General features: G+C 40.9%; 1 protein-coding gene and 1 pseudogene across 1 annotated transcript in view; both read left to right on the forward strand.

Moving 5' to 3' along the window:
* Lrig2 (leucine rich repeats and immunoglobulin like domains 2) overlaps positions 1-14,450 on the forward strand; it is a 74,641-nt gene that overhangs the window by 36,510 nt on the left and 23,681 nt on the right. Inside the window, exons 12-15 of the mRNA XM_048363038.1 lie at positions 7,158-7,321; positions 8,987-9,307; positions 10,738-11,019; positions 13,504-13,953. Of these exons, the coding sequence (XP_048218995.1) occupies positions 7,158-7,321; positions 8,987-9,307; positions 10,738-11,019; positions 13,504-13,953 (1,217 nt within the window). The remainder of the gene's footprint in view (positions 1-7,157; positions 7,322-8,986; positions 9,308-10,737; positions 11,020-13,503; positions 13,954-14,450) is intronic.
* LOC125364238 lies at positions 92-4,203 on the forward strand (annotated as a pseudogene).

Genomic DNA, 14,450 nt, shown 5'->3' on the forward strand with positions numbered 1-14,450 from the left:
CAGGTACCACATTTTTTGGATCCATTCATCTGTAGAGGGGCATCTGGGTTGTTTCCATATTTTGGCTATTGTGAATTGTGCAGCGATAAACATGGATGTGCAGATGTTTTTGTGGTATCCTTGATCCTGTTGTTCAGGATAGATGCCCAGGAGTGGTATAGCTGGGTCATAGGGTATTTCTATGCTGAGTTTTTTTTTTTTTTTTTTTTTTTTTTGGCCAGTCCTGGGCCTTGGACTCAGGGCCTGAGCACTGTCCCTGGCTTCTTCCCGCTCAAGGCTAGCACTCTGCCACTTGAGCCACAGCGCCGCTTCTGGCCGTTTTCTGCATATGTGGTGCTGGGGAATTGAACCTAGGGCCTCGTGTATCTGAGGCAGGCACTCTTGCCGCTAGGCTATATCCCCAGCCCCTATGCTGAGTTTTTTGAGAAACCTCCGTACTGTTCTAGTTTACTGTACTAGTACTACAATCCCACCAGCAGTACAGAAGGGTTCCTCTTTCTCCACATCCCCTCCAGCATTTGTTTTTGCCTGAGTTCAGAGTATAGGCCGTTCTAACTGTGGTGAGGTGGTATCTCAGGCATTTCCTTTACTGCCAGGGATATTGAACATTTTCTCATATGTTTCTTTGCCATTTTTATTTTTTCTCCTGTGAAGTCTCTCTTTAGCTTCTTTGCCCATTTAATAATTGGTTTACTGGGTTTGGAAGGGGTTAGTTTCTTGAGTTCTCTGTATATGATGGATATTAGGCCTTTGTCTTGTTGCTTTGCTGGTGAAAATCTTTTTCCATATGGTTGGCTGTCTTTCTAGTTTAGTGGCTATGTCTTTAGCTGTGCAGAACCTTTTTATTTTGTAGTAGTCCCATTTGTCGAGTCTCTCCCCTACCTGCTGTGCCCCTGGGACTCTATTCAGGACTTAACCATGCTTTTACAAGTATTATTGAGCAACTTTTTCTTTAACAGTTATGGTGTTATGGCATGGATAGAATAAGATTCATCATTGGACCCCCAGACCTCTCACCCAGGACTCCAAAGTGTGCACCTTTGAAGACTTTGTCTTCATTCCTGACTGATTGATCGGGGATCCAATGGTGAGTCAGACTGGTAAAACTGTGTCTCTGGACCAACGTCCATTGGAGCTGGTAAGGAGAGATTTTGATTCTGAGTAGATTCTGAAGCTACCAGAATTTTTTTTTAGAAGGTACCTGCTGGGCTGGGAGGTCTTCTTTCTGGTAGCTATTTCCTGAGTGCATGTGGATTATTCCTTGATTTCCTTGGCTAAAAATGCTTCCTGGTACTCTGTAAGGCCCCTCTGCTTTCTTTCTTGGGTTCTTTGTAGCCTGAATTTCCTCTGGAACCCCTATTCTCTACTTACTCTGCTAACCAGTTCTTCTGTCCACTAACACTGATTTCATCTCCTTATTAGAACTTTAGTGGACCCTGTGGAAAGTCTACCAACTGTTGGGGAGGTTTTATCATTCCCCTTAGACTGGCACACAGCAATAACTGTCACTTCCCATTGTTATTCCTCCCCCTCCCTCACCACTTTCATCCTCTTTTCAGGTCCCTTATGTCCTTTCATATGTCTTGTCTCTGCAAATCCCTACCTCCAATTTCCCTACCTTTTGTCCTTTCCCTTCTCAATCTGATCTTGTAACCACTTAAAATTTAGGCCCCTGCCCCCTGATACAGGCTTTCATAGGACTCAGAGAAGTACCTTCTGAGTCTGAAAAGCAAAAATGTTAAGAGGAAATAGACTAAATATTTTATCTAAACTTAGTGTTCTTGACTTAGTGTTCTTCAGCCTCCATACATAGCACAACCAAAAAAATGTTGACAAGTTGACCTTCACAAATACAGTTCTCTCCTGTAGATGGGGAAATGTTCCATGATCCCCAGTGTGTGCCTGGAATTGCAGCAATAGGGTAAAAGAGCTTATCTGTCCTTCCATATTCTGTGCTCTGCAGCATTGGTGATCAAGTAAAATAAGGGTTACTTGAACACAGCACTTGCACTACTGCAGCAGCTGATCTGATAGCCTAGATGGACCACATAGACAAAGGGCTGGCCCATGACCTGGCTGGGACAACATAAGAATTTATCATACCAAGGATAGCAACGTTCCATGTAATATCGTTGGATCCCATTGCCATTGGGTAACTGAAACCGTAGAAAGCAAAAGCCATGAATGAAAGGGACTAGCATTTTGGTAAACAAGTTGTTTTCTCCATTTTTCTCAGAAATTAATTTGGATAAAGGATAACACAGTTTACTAATTAAATGGCTAAGGTTCTAGACTAAAAGCTATAAATTCTCTTATATCTGCCAATATGATAAAATGTGTGTATGTGTATTATGTATGTAATATTTTTCTGCCTCTAAATGATATTGCCAAATTAACTCATACAGTTCTTTAAAAGCATTCTGCTAAAATCATTTTAGAGACAAATGAGCACATATTTAGTTTAAATAATCCTTTAACTCCCAGAACTATAGAAGTTACACTACACGATGCCTTTCAAATACCTGTGACTTGGTTAAGTCTTTCAGAAATAAGATTAATTGTTGGTTCAACAAAAGTAGCATACCCACAGAATTGTCAGCATTAACTATAATGCTGCATTAACTATAATGTTCTGCCTGGATTTACTTATTATTACTACGAATTATTTAAGATTATAAAACTAATCCAGCTGAAATTTAAAATGTACCAAAAAAAGTGATTCCTTGATGCATATCAAATATAACAGAAAGAGAAAAGAACATATGTTTAACTTTTTAGGTGTCTTTAGGAGTAGGGGGTGGGCAAGAGTTTGACTGTCATTCAGAACAGTCTACAGCTCTTGACCCTTCTGTTTCATCCTCCTGTGTCTGGATTTCAGGTATGCACCTCCATCCCTGGGTTTGTCACCTCACTCATTACTTAAGGGTACTGAGTTTTCCAATATTAAAAAAATTAAAATATTATTTTGTTTTTACTTTAGTTTAATGAGTTGTTTCTTCATTATTCATTCATAATACTGTTCCGTCAGCTACCCAAACCTTTAAATCTTTTTTTAAAACAAATTTCCTAAATCAACTTTTATATTGTTTTGTTTTTGTTGCTGTGCCAGGGTTTGAACTATGGTGTTGTGTTCCTGCTTGGCTTTTTCCACTCAAGACTAGTGTTCTACCACTTGAGCCAGTTTTTTGCTGTTTAATTGGAGATAAGTGTTCCAGGAGTTTTCTGCCTAGCTTGGCTTTAAACCTCTATCTTAATGTCACAAACTCCTGAGTAGCTAGGATCACAGGCGTAAGTCTTCAGCTCCGGGCTTATGTAGTATTTGACTTCAAGTTAACTTTGAGATTACCCATCTGACTATTTCAGTTTGTCTTTTCTTTCATGGCATTAAGGGCCTGGGCCTGCTTTGCATGTGGTAGGCAAACATTCTACCACTGAGCAACATCCCCAGTCCTTGGTTTTGTTGAGACAGTCCTCCCATGTCATAGGTGATTCTTTTGCCTTCTTAAGTGATTCTTTCACCTTAGCACTGAGTCGCTGGAACTATAAGCATATGTCATGGGACCTGGCTTTTCCTGGAAAAAATTTAAGAATTAGTTTCTTACCTTATAATGATAAAACTTAGATCTACTTGGTATGTTATGTAGTAAACATTGGTTCAGCACTTAGAAGGCAGAGGATGGAAGATCTTGAGTTTGAGGCCAGCTGGGGCTAAATAAGAAGACCTTTACTTTCAAAAGTGATGCTGAGTCTTTCTGCGGGAGGCTCCACCATGGCCGCTCCTGCTCCCCAAGTCAGTCAGGAAGCCACGCCTCAGCCCTGGCCTTTAAAGACACTGGAACAACACCTGTGGAGCTGTAGGTGGCCATCCACCCGATTCCGATCACCTGCACCAGCCGCAGCATGAAGTCTGGAGAAGGTCTGCGCTGACCTGATCCGAGGCACCAAGGAAAAGAATCTCAAAATGAAAGGACCTTTGCGCATGCCTACCAAGACTTTGAAAATCACTACAAGAAAAACCCTTTGTGGTGAAGGTTCCAAGACATGGCATCGTTTCCAAATGAGGATCCACAAGCGACTTACTTAAACAGCCCTTCTGAGATTGTCAAGCAGATCACTTCCATCAGTATTGAGCCAGGAGTGAAGGTTGAAGTCACCATTGCAGATGCCTAAGTCAAATGTTTTTAATAAATTGACTTGCTGATTATTTAAAAAAAACAAAAACATGATGCTGAGCTGGGTGCCAGTGGCTCGCACCTGAAATCCTAGCTATTCAAGAGGTTGAGATCTGCACAGGGATCACAGTTCAAAGCCCACCCCAAGCAGGAGCTGTGGCTCAAAATGGTAGAGTGCTAGCCTTGAGAAAAAAAGCTCAGTGACAGGCCCTGTGTTCAAGCCCCCTGGCTGACCCCCCAAAAAAGATGCTAAATCTTAGGTTATATTTGTATTATATATGATAATCACATAAGTATCTGAGAAAGTCTGTCAAATTATAGAAATGTATTAACATACTGTTCATGAGAAATCTGTCATGGTGTTATCAGTCATAATTTTCATATATTATTATATGCCACAAAGACACTATTTTCCTGACAAACTCATCAGATCTTTGAATGATGGCCATCCCAAGCCTTTTGTTATTTGCAGTTATTGTTTAACTCTCATTATTTCTGCAAAGCTTTGCAAACACTTATAAGCCAAAAGTGCTTCATTTTCAGAGAGGTTCCTGGAATAGACACAAGAGTCTGTTGGACTCTAATGAAGGAACTGATATAATTATAAAACTGTGAGCTTGGGACCAAGCAGAGCAAGAATTAATCAATGGGGTTCAACGAACCAGTAAAGGATAATTACAGCTTTTGATTTAGAAGAGTCCTTGTTCTTTCATTTTCTCTTTTCAGATTTAAAGAATTCCTTTCTGTTTTCTCTTAAGCTATCTGTAACTCATAATAGTTTGACAAAGTGTATCCTTTTGTGAGTGAAATTAAACAGTTTTTTTTCTCTATCTGGAGTCTGATTATCCAGAAACTTAGTGATGATTCTTTTTTTCATGGCAGTATAGTTGCTTGCATAAATTCAATAGTAGGGGCATGTTCACCTTGTAAGAAGACAAAATGGTTGTGTTACAAGACACAAGTCATATGTGAGAACAATGTATCAAATCTGATGTAATGAAGTAGCTTTAAGGAACTAAGGTTGACTGGAAGGCATCCTTGAAAAAACTGGTCTGATACCTTATTTTAGGTTTCCTGGCATTGGTCTGTCAATTGTTAGTCCCAGAAACTTGAGAAAGTTTTGGAATTTTTTTTTCAGTTTGTTGTACTCTTTGGAAACAGGAAGTTAATTTTTATTAATTTCAGTAGCTTCCAAGAATGAAAATACAAGGAAAAATACTGTTTCTTGGTTATAAGACAATCTCCAGCTTCATTTTCTATGCCTTTGCCAATTTGGGGACTCAATAAGGATTTCCAAAAATTTACAGTACCAGAGGTGAAGACTGATATCCAGTTCCTGGATTGTTCTCTTAGTGATGAGAGGCTTTTAAAATTAACTTCTTTGGGGCTGGGGATATGGCCTAGTGGCAAGAGTGCTTGCCTCGTATACATGAGGCCCTGGGTTCAATTCCCCAGCACCACATATACAGAAAACGGCCAGAAGCGGCACTGTGGCTCAAGTGGCAGAGTGCTAGCCTTGAGCAAAAAGAAGCCAGGGACAGTGCTCAGGCCCTGAGACCAAGCCCCAGGACTGGCAACAACAACAACAAAATTCTTTGAAAAGATACTTTTTTTATAAAATTATTCACGGCAAATTCAAAAAACACCTCTGTTGTCCATTACCATTTTTAAAGTACTTTCGTAAATCAGATCAAATCTGTATTTTATATCAAACTTTAGAACTAGATGAGGGGTTTGATCATGCAAGTTATAATGTTCCCCAAATTATTTTCTTTCCCCGCATCCAAGTGGACGGGAGATTTTAAGTAAGAGTCATGGAAAGAAAACACTGATTTTTCATGTCTTATAGCCTCTCTTACAGACCTCAAATAATACTAGTCGTTCTCAGATTGTTTAGTACACAGTGCCACAGGGATGACATGCTTTCAGTATTGATAAAGTAACTTGAAAGTGCTTATGTAGTTTCTACAATAAAGATATCTCAGTGCTCCAAAGTACATGGGTAGGTTTTGATCCAACTTTTCAAAATTTTAAACCTCAGAAATTTAAAGGATGGTTACAACAAACACCTTGCCCCAATTAATCAACTATTAGCCTTTGGCCAAGTTTATGTTTCTCTTTCTCTTTGCTTTGTCCACCACAGGTGCGTATGTATATGAACATAGTGTGTTTGGGCTCTTTTTGTTGCTGGTCATTTAAAAGTTGTAAACATAAAACTTCACCTTTAAATATCTCAATGTAGGGCTGGGGATATAGCCTAGTGGCAAGAGTGCCTGCCTCGGATACACGAGGCCCTAGGTTCGATTCCCCAGCACCACATATACAGAAAACGGCCAGAAGCGGCGCTGTGGCTCAAGTGGCGGAGTGCTAGCCTTGAGCGGGAAGAAGCCAGGGACAGTGCTCAGGCCCTGAGTCCAAGGCCCAGGACTGGCAAAAAAAAAAAAAAAAAAAAAAAAATCTCAATGTATTTCCTAAGAATGGGCATTTTTCTATATAAGTATATCACCACTATTATACCTAAGGAAATTAAAATGGATAAAATAATACCTAGTGGACTGCCTATTTTCAAATTTCTCCAGGGTCAAAAGAAAGAAATGCCATTTAGATATTTTGTTTCCAATCAAAAATCATGTATCTGAGCTGTCAGTAGCATACAACTGGAATTATGAGCTGCATGGGCCCCATAGTGAGAGCCTGTCTTCAACAGATAAACCCACCCAAGAATGTACTTCATTCGCTTGTAAGAGTTCTCTAGTCATCTTTAAAACAGTTCCCTTATCTCTGTATACCTCTTTTTTGATAGTCTTTTGTGACATAGACATATTCAAAAAATCAAGGCTAATAGTCTGAGATTTGTTTTACTATGGTAAGATTAACGTTTTTGGCAAGAAAAATGCATGAATGTATAGCAAGGTTTCATTGCTGAGGAAATAGAATGGAATGTTAAATAAAGGGTGCTTCTCCTTTTTCGTTTCTTCTCTACAGTGTTCTGAACACAAGCAGCTTGCTCTGTGATTGTCATTTGAAATGGTTGCTTCAGTGGCTGGTTGATAATAACTTCTGCCATTCTGTAAACGTGAGCTGTGCACACCCAGAATGGCTTGCTGGGCAAAACATCCTAAAAGTGGACCTGAAAGATTTTGTCTGTGGTTTGTATTTTTATTTTAAAATTTTGTGTATTGGTCTATAAAGTGCAGCGTGATGACTGCTCCTTAGTACGGTTGTCCCTGTAGTGCGGTTGTCCCTCACTATCTACCGAAGGCGGGCTCCAGGACCCCTACGGACACAAGCCTTCGCAAAGGCTCAGCTTTTGTATACAGAGGGTGTTGTATTGCAGATAACCCATGCACATCCTTCTGGATACTTTGACCTCTAGATTGCTTATAATAGCAGTGTTAGTAAATGCTGCATAAGTGGTTGTGAAACCATGTTGTCATTGGGGAATGTTAGGAACAGTGTTCCCTGCCTGGTCATGAGGCCCAGGGAGCACGGAACACCACCTGTACGGTGCACATCTCCGTTCACTTGAGCAGTTGTGCATTGCCCGTTCTGTTTTTACAATCTCCTTAAAGATACTCAATATACTTGCAAGTTCTGGCCTGTTTAGTACTCCCATTGCTTTTAATTTTTATTAGGACTGTTACTTTTTTCTTTAAAAATTACCATGTGCTTGTACTGTCATACATTCCCTTTTGGCTTTCTCATGCAGTATTTTTTTCCTTTTTTGTAAGTTGTGGGGCTTGAACTCAGGGCATGGGCACTGTCCCTTAGCCTCTTTGTGCTCAAGCTACCACTCTTTATCACTTGAGCCACAGCACTACTTCTTGTTTTTTTAGTGGTTAATTGGAGATTAAAGTCTCAGACTTTTCTCCCCGGGATGGCTTCAAACTGCAATCCTGGTCTCAGCCTCCTGAGTAGCTAGGATTATAAGCATGAGCCACTGGTGTCCAGAAAAATGTAGACATACTACATATCTTATCTTTCTTTTCCACGTAGCACTTTCATGGCACAATAAAATGTTATTTAGTGAAGTTAGAAATTCCTTTATCAGCTTCTCTGAATCAACCCAATAATGTTATTTATAAATTTATAGTTCATTAGCCAGCTCTAAGTCTTTAGTTGTATATTTGATATCTTGGAGTTTTTCACATGTTGAAACCTATCTACAAAGTACTTTCAAGATTATTAGTAAATATTCCCTGTGACTAGAAATAAGTTCATGTCCCCATTTCCTGTATTAATACAGAAATGATAGCAGTCACTATATACATTTTATTTTGTGTCCTATACATATATACAAGAGATAATAGAACTAATGTAAGATTTTATTCTCTTTGCCTCCTACTAATTGGTAATTAAGAAATGCATTCTGCCGGGCACTGGTACCTCACACCTGTAATCCTAGCTACTCAGGAGGCTGAAATCTGAAGATTGCAGTTCAAACCCAGCCTGGGCAGAAAAGTCTCTGTGAGACTCTTATCTCCATTAAGCCACTCAAAAACTGGAAGAGGCACTGTGGCTTACGCACCCAGGCTCTGAGTTCAAGCCCTACAACCCCCGCTCCCCAAATACATGCTAAGCAAGATGGCAGGATAGTGGAAAGAAAGCTGGATCGTAAGATCAAATTCTCCCTTTGATACAATGTCTTAAAGCAAGCTGTTTGACTTTTCGACTTTAGGCAAGGGGGTTGGACTCTAGGTCTCTTGTCTCCTTATGCCTTGATATGCACTGTGTGAACAGAATTTACAGTTTGACAGTGGAATCTAAAGCAAGAACAAGTCACTGACCTGGCTGCTTACTGGGTTTTCTCTCAGATGATTTTCTCAAGCCACAGATAAGAACGCATCCTGAAACCACCATTGCCTTAAGGGGCATGAACGTGACCCTGACATGCACCGCGGTGAGCAGCAGCGACTCACCCATGTCCATTGTGTGGCGCAAGGACGGTGAGGTCCTGTGTGATGTGGACGTGGAGAATTTTGTGCGCTACCAGCGGCAGGTTGGAGAAGCTCTGGAGTACACTAGCATCCTGCATCTTCTCAGTGTGAACTTCACCGACGAAGGAAGATACCAGTGTATTGTTACGAATCACTTTGGTTCCAATTATTCTCAGAAAGCCAAACTGACTGTAAATGGTAAGGAGTTATACTACTTGATTTGTTTTAACTTTAGAAAAATTTTTCATGTTCAATTTTTAAATTACTTGCTCAAAAAAATTTTGATAAAGACTTATTGTCTTATTGACAAAGACTGAGGTGCTGTTTTTGGGGTAGGATACATTCCATTGACCTAGAAATGAGTTATTTCCAATATGATTTGTGCTTTTGAAAACTTTTTTTTTTGAAATTTCCAGTTTTCTCTCCAAAACCTGTGCGAACAATGAAATTCATTTCTAACCCTGCTCACAGAGACTTCTAATGTCTGAGAATATTTAAGACATTTCTCAGTCCAGTGATCATTATTCTTCTCTTAAATTTAGCTACATAAGGTCTTATTTTCTGTCTGACACTGGGACTCAACTTGGTAGCAGACATTTTAACTCATTGGCTAGTGGTCCACCACCTGAACTACGTCTTCAATTCCAATAGGATTATTTCTTAAATTAGAAGTGTTTTGCTGAGACTAAAATTCCCCCCAAAATAACTTGAGTCCTTTTGCCTGTCAGATTGAATAACTTTATATTTTAGGCTTTTTGCAATCAAAAGTTATACTTTCTTTCATCGTACTGCTTTGCTTTCAAATGAGTTTTTTAATATTAAACTTTTTTCTTTATTGTCAAAGTGTGGTACAGAGGGGTTACAGATTCATATGTAAGGCAGTGAGTACATTTCTTGTTCAACTTGTTACCTCCTCCCTCATTTTTCCCTCACCTCCCTAAAATGAGTTTTTTAAGCATAAAAAAAGTATAAAACATGCACTTCGTGTGATAACTATTGTTTAGAAAGTATTGTTGGTTTCTTAATTGAGGGTGTATACCAAGCCCTAAAATACAGAATTCAGAAAAGTGTGTGACCCTCTGCTTTCCTTACTCCCATCGGGATGGTCAGATAAGCACATTTTATATCGTGGATGTCTTAGTAGTTATTATGAGTCTGGGAGAAAAGATGGCATCTAAAACTGTCTTCAGACCAGGCTCTAATACTCTAATACTATCTACTCTAATACCTCTAATACTAGCTACTCAGGAGGCCGAGATCTAAGAATCCCAATACAAAGCCAGCCCATGCAGGAAAGTCCCTAAGGCTTATCTCCAACAATTAACCACCGAAAACTGGAAGTGGAGCTGTGGCTCAGAGTGGTAGAATGCTAGCCTTGAGCAAAATAGTTCAGGGACAGCACCTAGGCCCCAGCTTCAAGCCCCACAACTGACTTAAAAAAAAAAAAAAAAGTAAAGCTGTCTTCACTGTCAGTCCAAAGAGCATGTCTTCCGAATAGAATAGAGTGTTACAGTAGTTGTTTTGTCTATCCGTGTGTGTCTGTGTGTCTGTGTCTGTCTGTCGTCTGTGTCTCTGTCTCTGTGTTGCCCCCTACCTACTTTTTCTTGATAATCTTTTTTTTGGAACAGAGATGCCATCTTTTCTGAAAACTCCAATGGACTTAACTATTCGCACTGGTGCCATGGCCAGATTAGAGTGTGCTGCCGAGGGGCACCCTGCACCTCAGATTTCCTGGCAGAAAGATGGTGGCACTGACTTCCCTGCAGCCCGAGAAAGACGAATGCATGTCATGCCTGAGGATGATGTCTTCTTCATTGCCAATGTGAAGATAGAAGACATGGGCATCTACAGCTGCATGGCACAAAACATAGCTGGAGGCCTCTCAGCAAATGCTTCGCTAACAGTGCTAGGTATGTTTACAGCTTCCACCACCTCTGCTTGCTTTGGAGCTTTCAGGAACTGTTCTTGGGCTTAACACTAAAACTAAAACAGTTTTGGGATTTGGGTTGTGATTTTTGCCTTCTTAATTTTGTCACTAACAAGATTGTCTCTGCATCAGAAGTTAGTGGGTCAGGTGACTTGAACCTGGGAGAAGACTTAGGTCAGGTAGGGATCTTTTCACAGAATTCAGATCCCTTTATCTCCATCTACAAAATTTCTGCTTTGTTTTTTTTTTTCTCTGATCCAGTGAGTTTACTTTTTTTTTGTTCCTGAGAAGTATCCTGATCACCTTAAAGCACTTCACAGAGAATCTAGGAAAACTTTTTTTCCTAGTTAAATAATTTAATATGAAAAAAATCCATCTTATGATTAGATTTTTCTGTATCCCCTTCAATGTGCTTGTTATAATCTTACATTCTGTTAAAAGGTCTTTTCTTTAAATTTCCCTCCCTCCCTCCTTCCCTCCTTCCTTCCTACCTTCCCACCTTCCCACCTTCTCACCTTCCCTCCCTCCCTCCTTCTCTGCCTGCCTGCCTCCCTGCCTTCCTTCCTTTCCCTCTTGCTTCTCTCCCCTACTCTTTTTTTTCTTTTGGTCAGTCCTGGGCCTTGGACTCAGGGCCTGAGCACTGTCCCTGGCTTCTTCCCGCTCAAGGCCAGCACTCTGCCACCTGAGCCACAGCGCCCCTTCTGGCCGTTTTCCATATATGTGGTGCTGGGGAATCGAACCGAGAGCTTCATGTGTAGGAGGCAAGCACTCTTGCCACTAGGCCATATTCCCAGCCCTCTCCCCTACTCTTATTAAAATTATTTTCATGGAACTCATATCCAAGGCAAATTCTGCTTATCAGTTCTTTATTTTCCTAGATGTGAGGGGTTTTGTTTTATTATTTTGTTACTCAAAACGTAAAAACAGTTTGATGCCAACCTGGGCTATTTAACAAGATCTTGTCTAAAAAAAGATAGCAAAATACAATGTTAGTTGGGTGAGTAGCTCAAGTGACAAATCATTTCCCTAGCATTGCGTGAAGCCCTGAATTCAATCCCCAAGGCCCTGGGGGGAAAAGTTTATTTAAAAATGTTACAGAGGGGGCTGGGGATATAGCCTAGTGGCAAGAGTGCCTGCCTCGGATACACGAGGCCCTAGGTTCGATTCCCCAGCACCACATATACAGAAAACGGCCAGAAGCGGCGCTGTGGCTCAAGTGGCAGAGTGCTAGCCTTGAGTGGGAAGAAGCCAGGGACAGTGCTCAGGCCCTGAGTCCAAGGCCCAGGACTGGCCCCCCCGCAAAAAAAAAATGTTACAGAGGGCTGGGGATATGGCCTAGTGGCAAGAGTGCTTGCCTTGTATACATGAGGCCCTGGGTTCAATTCCCCAGCACCACATATACAGAAAACGGCCAGAAGTGGCACTGTGGCTCAAGTGGCAGAGTGCTAGACTTGAGCGCACAAAGAAGCCAGGGACAGTGCTCAGGCCCTGAGTCCAAGCCCCAGGACTGCCCCCCCACCAAAAAAAATGTTACAGAAAATTAAGTCTCTCAAAAACTATTAAAGATTTTAAACATATTATGTCTATATTCTTTATGTAGTTAAGTGTACCTACCTTCTTCCATTTAATATTGTAATCCATAAAGTCTTCATGAAAATATCATGGGACTACTATCAGTCATTTTTCGGTAGATTTTTACATTTCCTGTTTAAAAAAATTATTGAGTTACTGAATTGTTGAGATGAGATTTAGGATTGTTTGTTTTCACAGTGCTGGGAATAATGCACAAAGCCTTATATATCCCGGGCAAATGTTGTACCATTAAACCCTACTTGCAGCCCCAGATTTAGGTGTTTTTTGTTTTCTGAGGGAGTTTACTGGGATCGAGCCCAGTGTCTCATGCATGTTCTGCTGTCCCTAACATCCTCAGACCTTTTTTTGTTGTTGTTGTGTGTGGGGCTTGAACTCTGGGTGTAGACACTGTCTCAGCTCTTCAGCTCAAAGCTAGCGCTCGTACCACTTGAGCCATGGTGCCACTTCTGGTTTTCTGGTGGTTCATTGGAGATAAGCATCTCACAGACTTTCCTGCCCGGGCTGGCTTTGAACTGTGTGGTCCTCAGCTCTCAGCCTCCTGAGTAGCTAGGATGACAGGCATGAACCCCTGGCACCAACCAGCCTCAGTCCTTTTTCAATTTGTTTTTAGACAGGGTCTTGCTTAGTTGCGAAGGCCAGTGTCAAGCTTGCAGTCCTTTTGCTTTGGCCTCTTGTGTGTCCAGGATTACAGGCGTGTATATCCAACTCAAATGTAGATTTTTTTTCCAAAACCTTTAAAAAATGAAATAGTAACTCCTAATGGACCCATGGGTATACAAACTTACACATATCGCCATACTCTCAGTAGTATAATTCAGTAGGATTTCAAGAATAAAATCATCTAACTTGATTTGTTTTGATTCTTTCCTGTTAGAAACACCTTCATTTATTCGCCCTCTGGAGGACAAGACAGTAACCCGAGGTGAAACAGCGGTATTACAGTGCATAGCTGGAGGGAGCCCAGCCCCTCGCCTCAATTGGACTAAAGATGATGGGCCATTGCTGGTTACAGAGCGACACTTCTTTGCCGCAGCCAACCAGCTTCTCATCATTGTAGATGCTGGGCAAGAGGATGCTGGGAAATACACCTGCATTATGTCTAACACCCTTGGGACGGAACGTGGCCATATTTACCTAAATGTCATTTCATCCCTCAATTGTGACTCTTCTCAGAGCAGCTTTGGGCATGAAGATGATGGCTGGACCACAGTCGGCATTGTCATCATTGTTGTGGTCTGCTGTGTGGTGGGCACCTCTTTGATCTGGGTCATTGTTATTTACCACATGAGAAGGAAGAATGAAGACTATAGTATCACAAACACAGGTGAATGGTACCCAGTGGCTACCTTTGGCTTATATTTGAGTCAAAAATGCCATGTAGGACTTAGTGACTGGGGCCCTATGTACAGTATCTCATGATATGTCGGGGGGGGGGGTTTCTGTTAAAATGTTCGATTTACTTGACATAACAGCTCTTTGGGGGAATAATTTTAAGACTTTGCAAACACTCTCTTCCCCAATAAAATGCTTTTATAAATATTCTACAAATGTATCTTCTTGATTGTCTGTGGTTCAATTCCACTATACTACTGCTGTAAGGAAAAGTGGGCTCTCCCTGACATTTGGCTGAGAAGATACCCAGCCAGATAGCTTGAGAAAGTTACTAGAGGTCAGGTTTTAGTCTTTCCTGTTTGGAGGGGAGAGAGGGCTGCGCACAATAGGCAAGCACCTGCCACGATGTGCAAACCAGCCCTAGTAGTACTTGTAAAGTGAACCTTGAAGAAAAATTCTAGTAAAATCTAGTCTTAGAAAAAGTATAAA

The sequence above is a fragment of the Perognathus longimembris genome, chromosome 15, assembly GCF_023159225.1.
Source record: "Perognathus longimembris pacificus isolate PPM17 chromosome 15, ASM2315922v1, whole genome shotgun sequence".
NCBI classification, from domain to species: domain Eukaryota; kingdom Metazoa; phylum Chordata; class Mammalia; order Rodentia; family Heteromyidae; genus Perognathus; species Perognathus longimembris.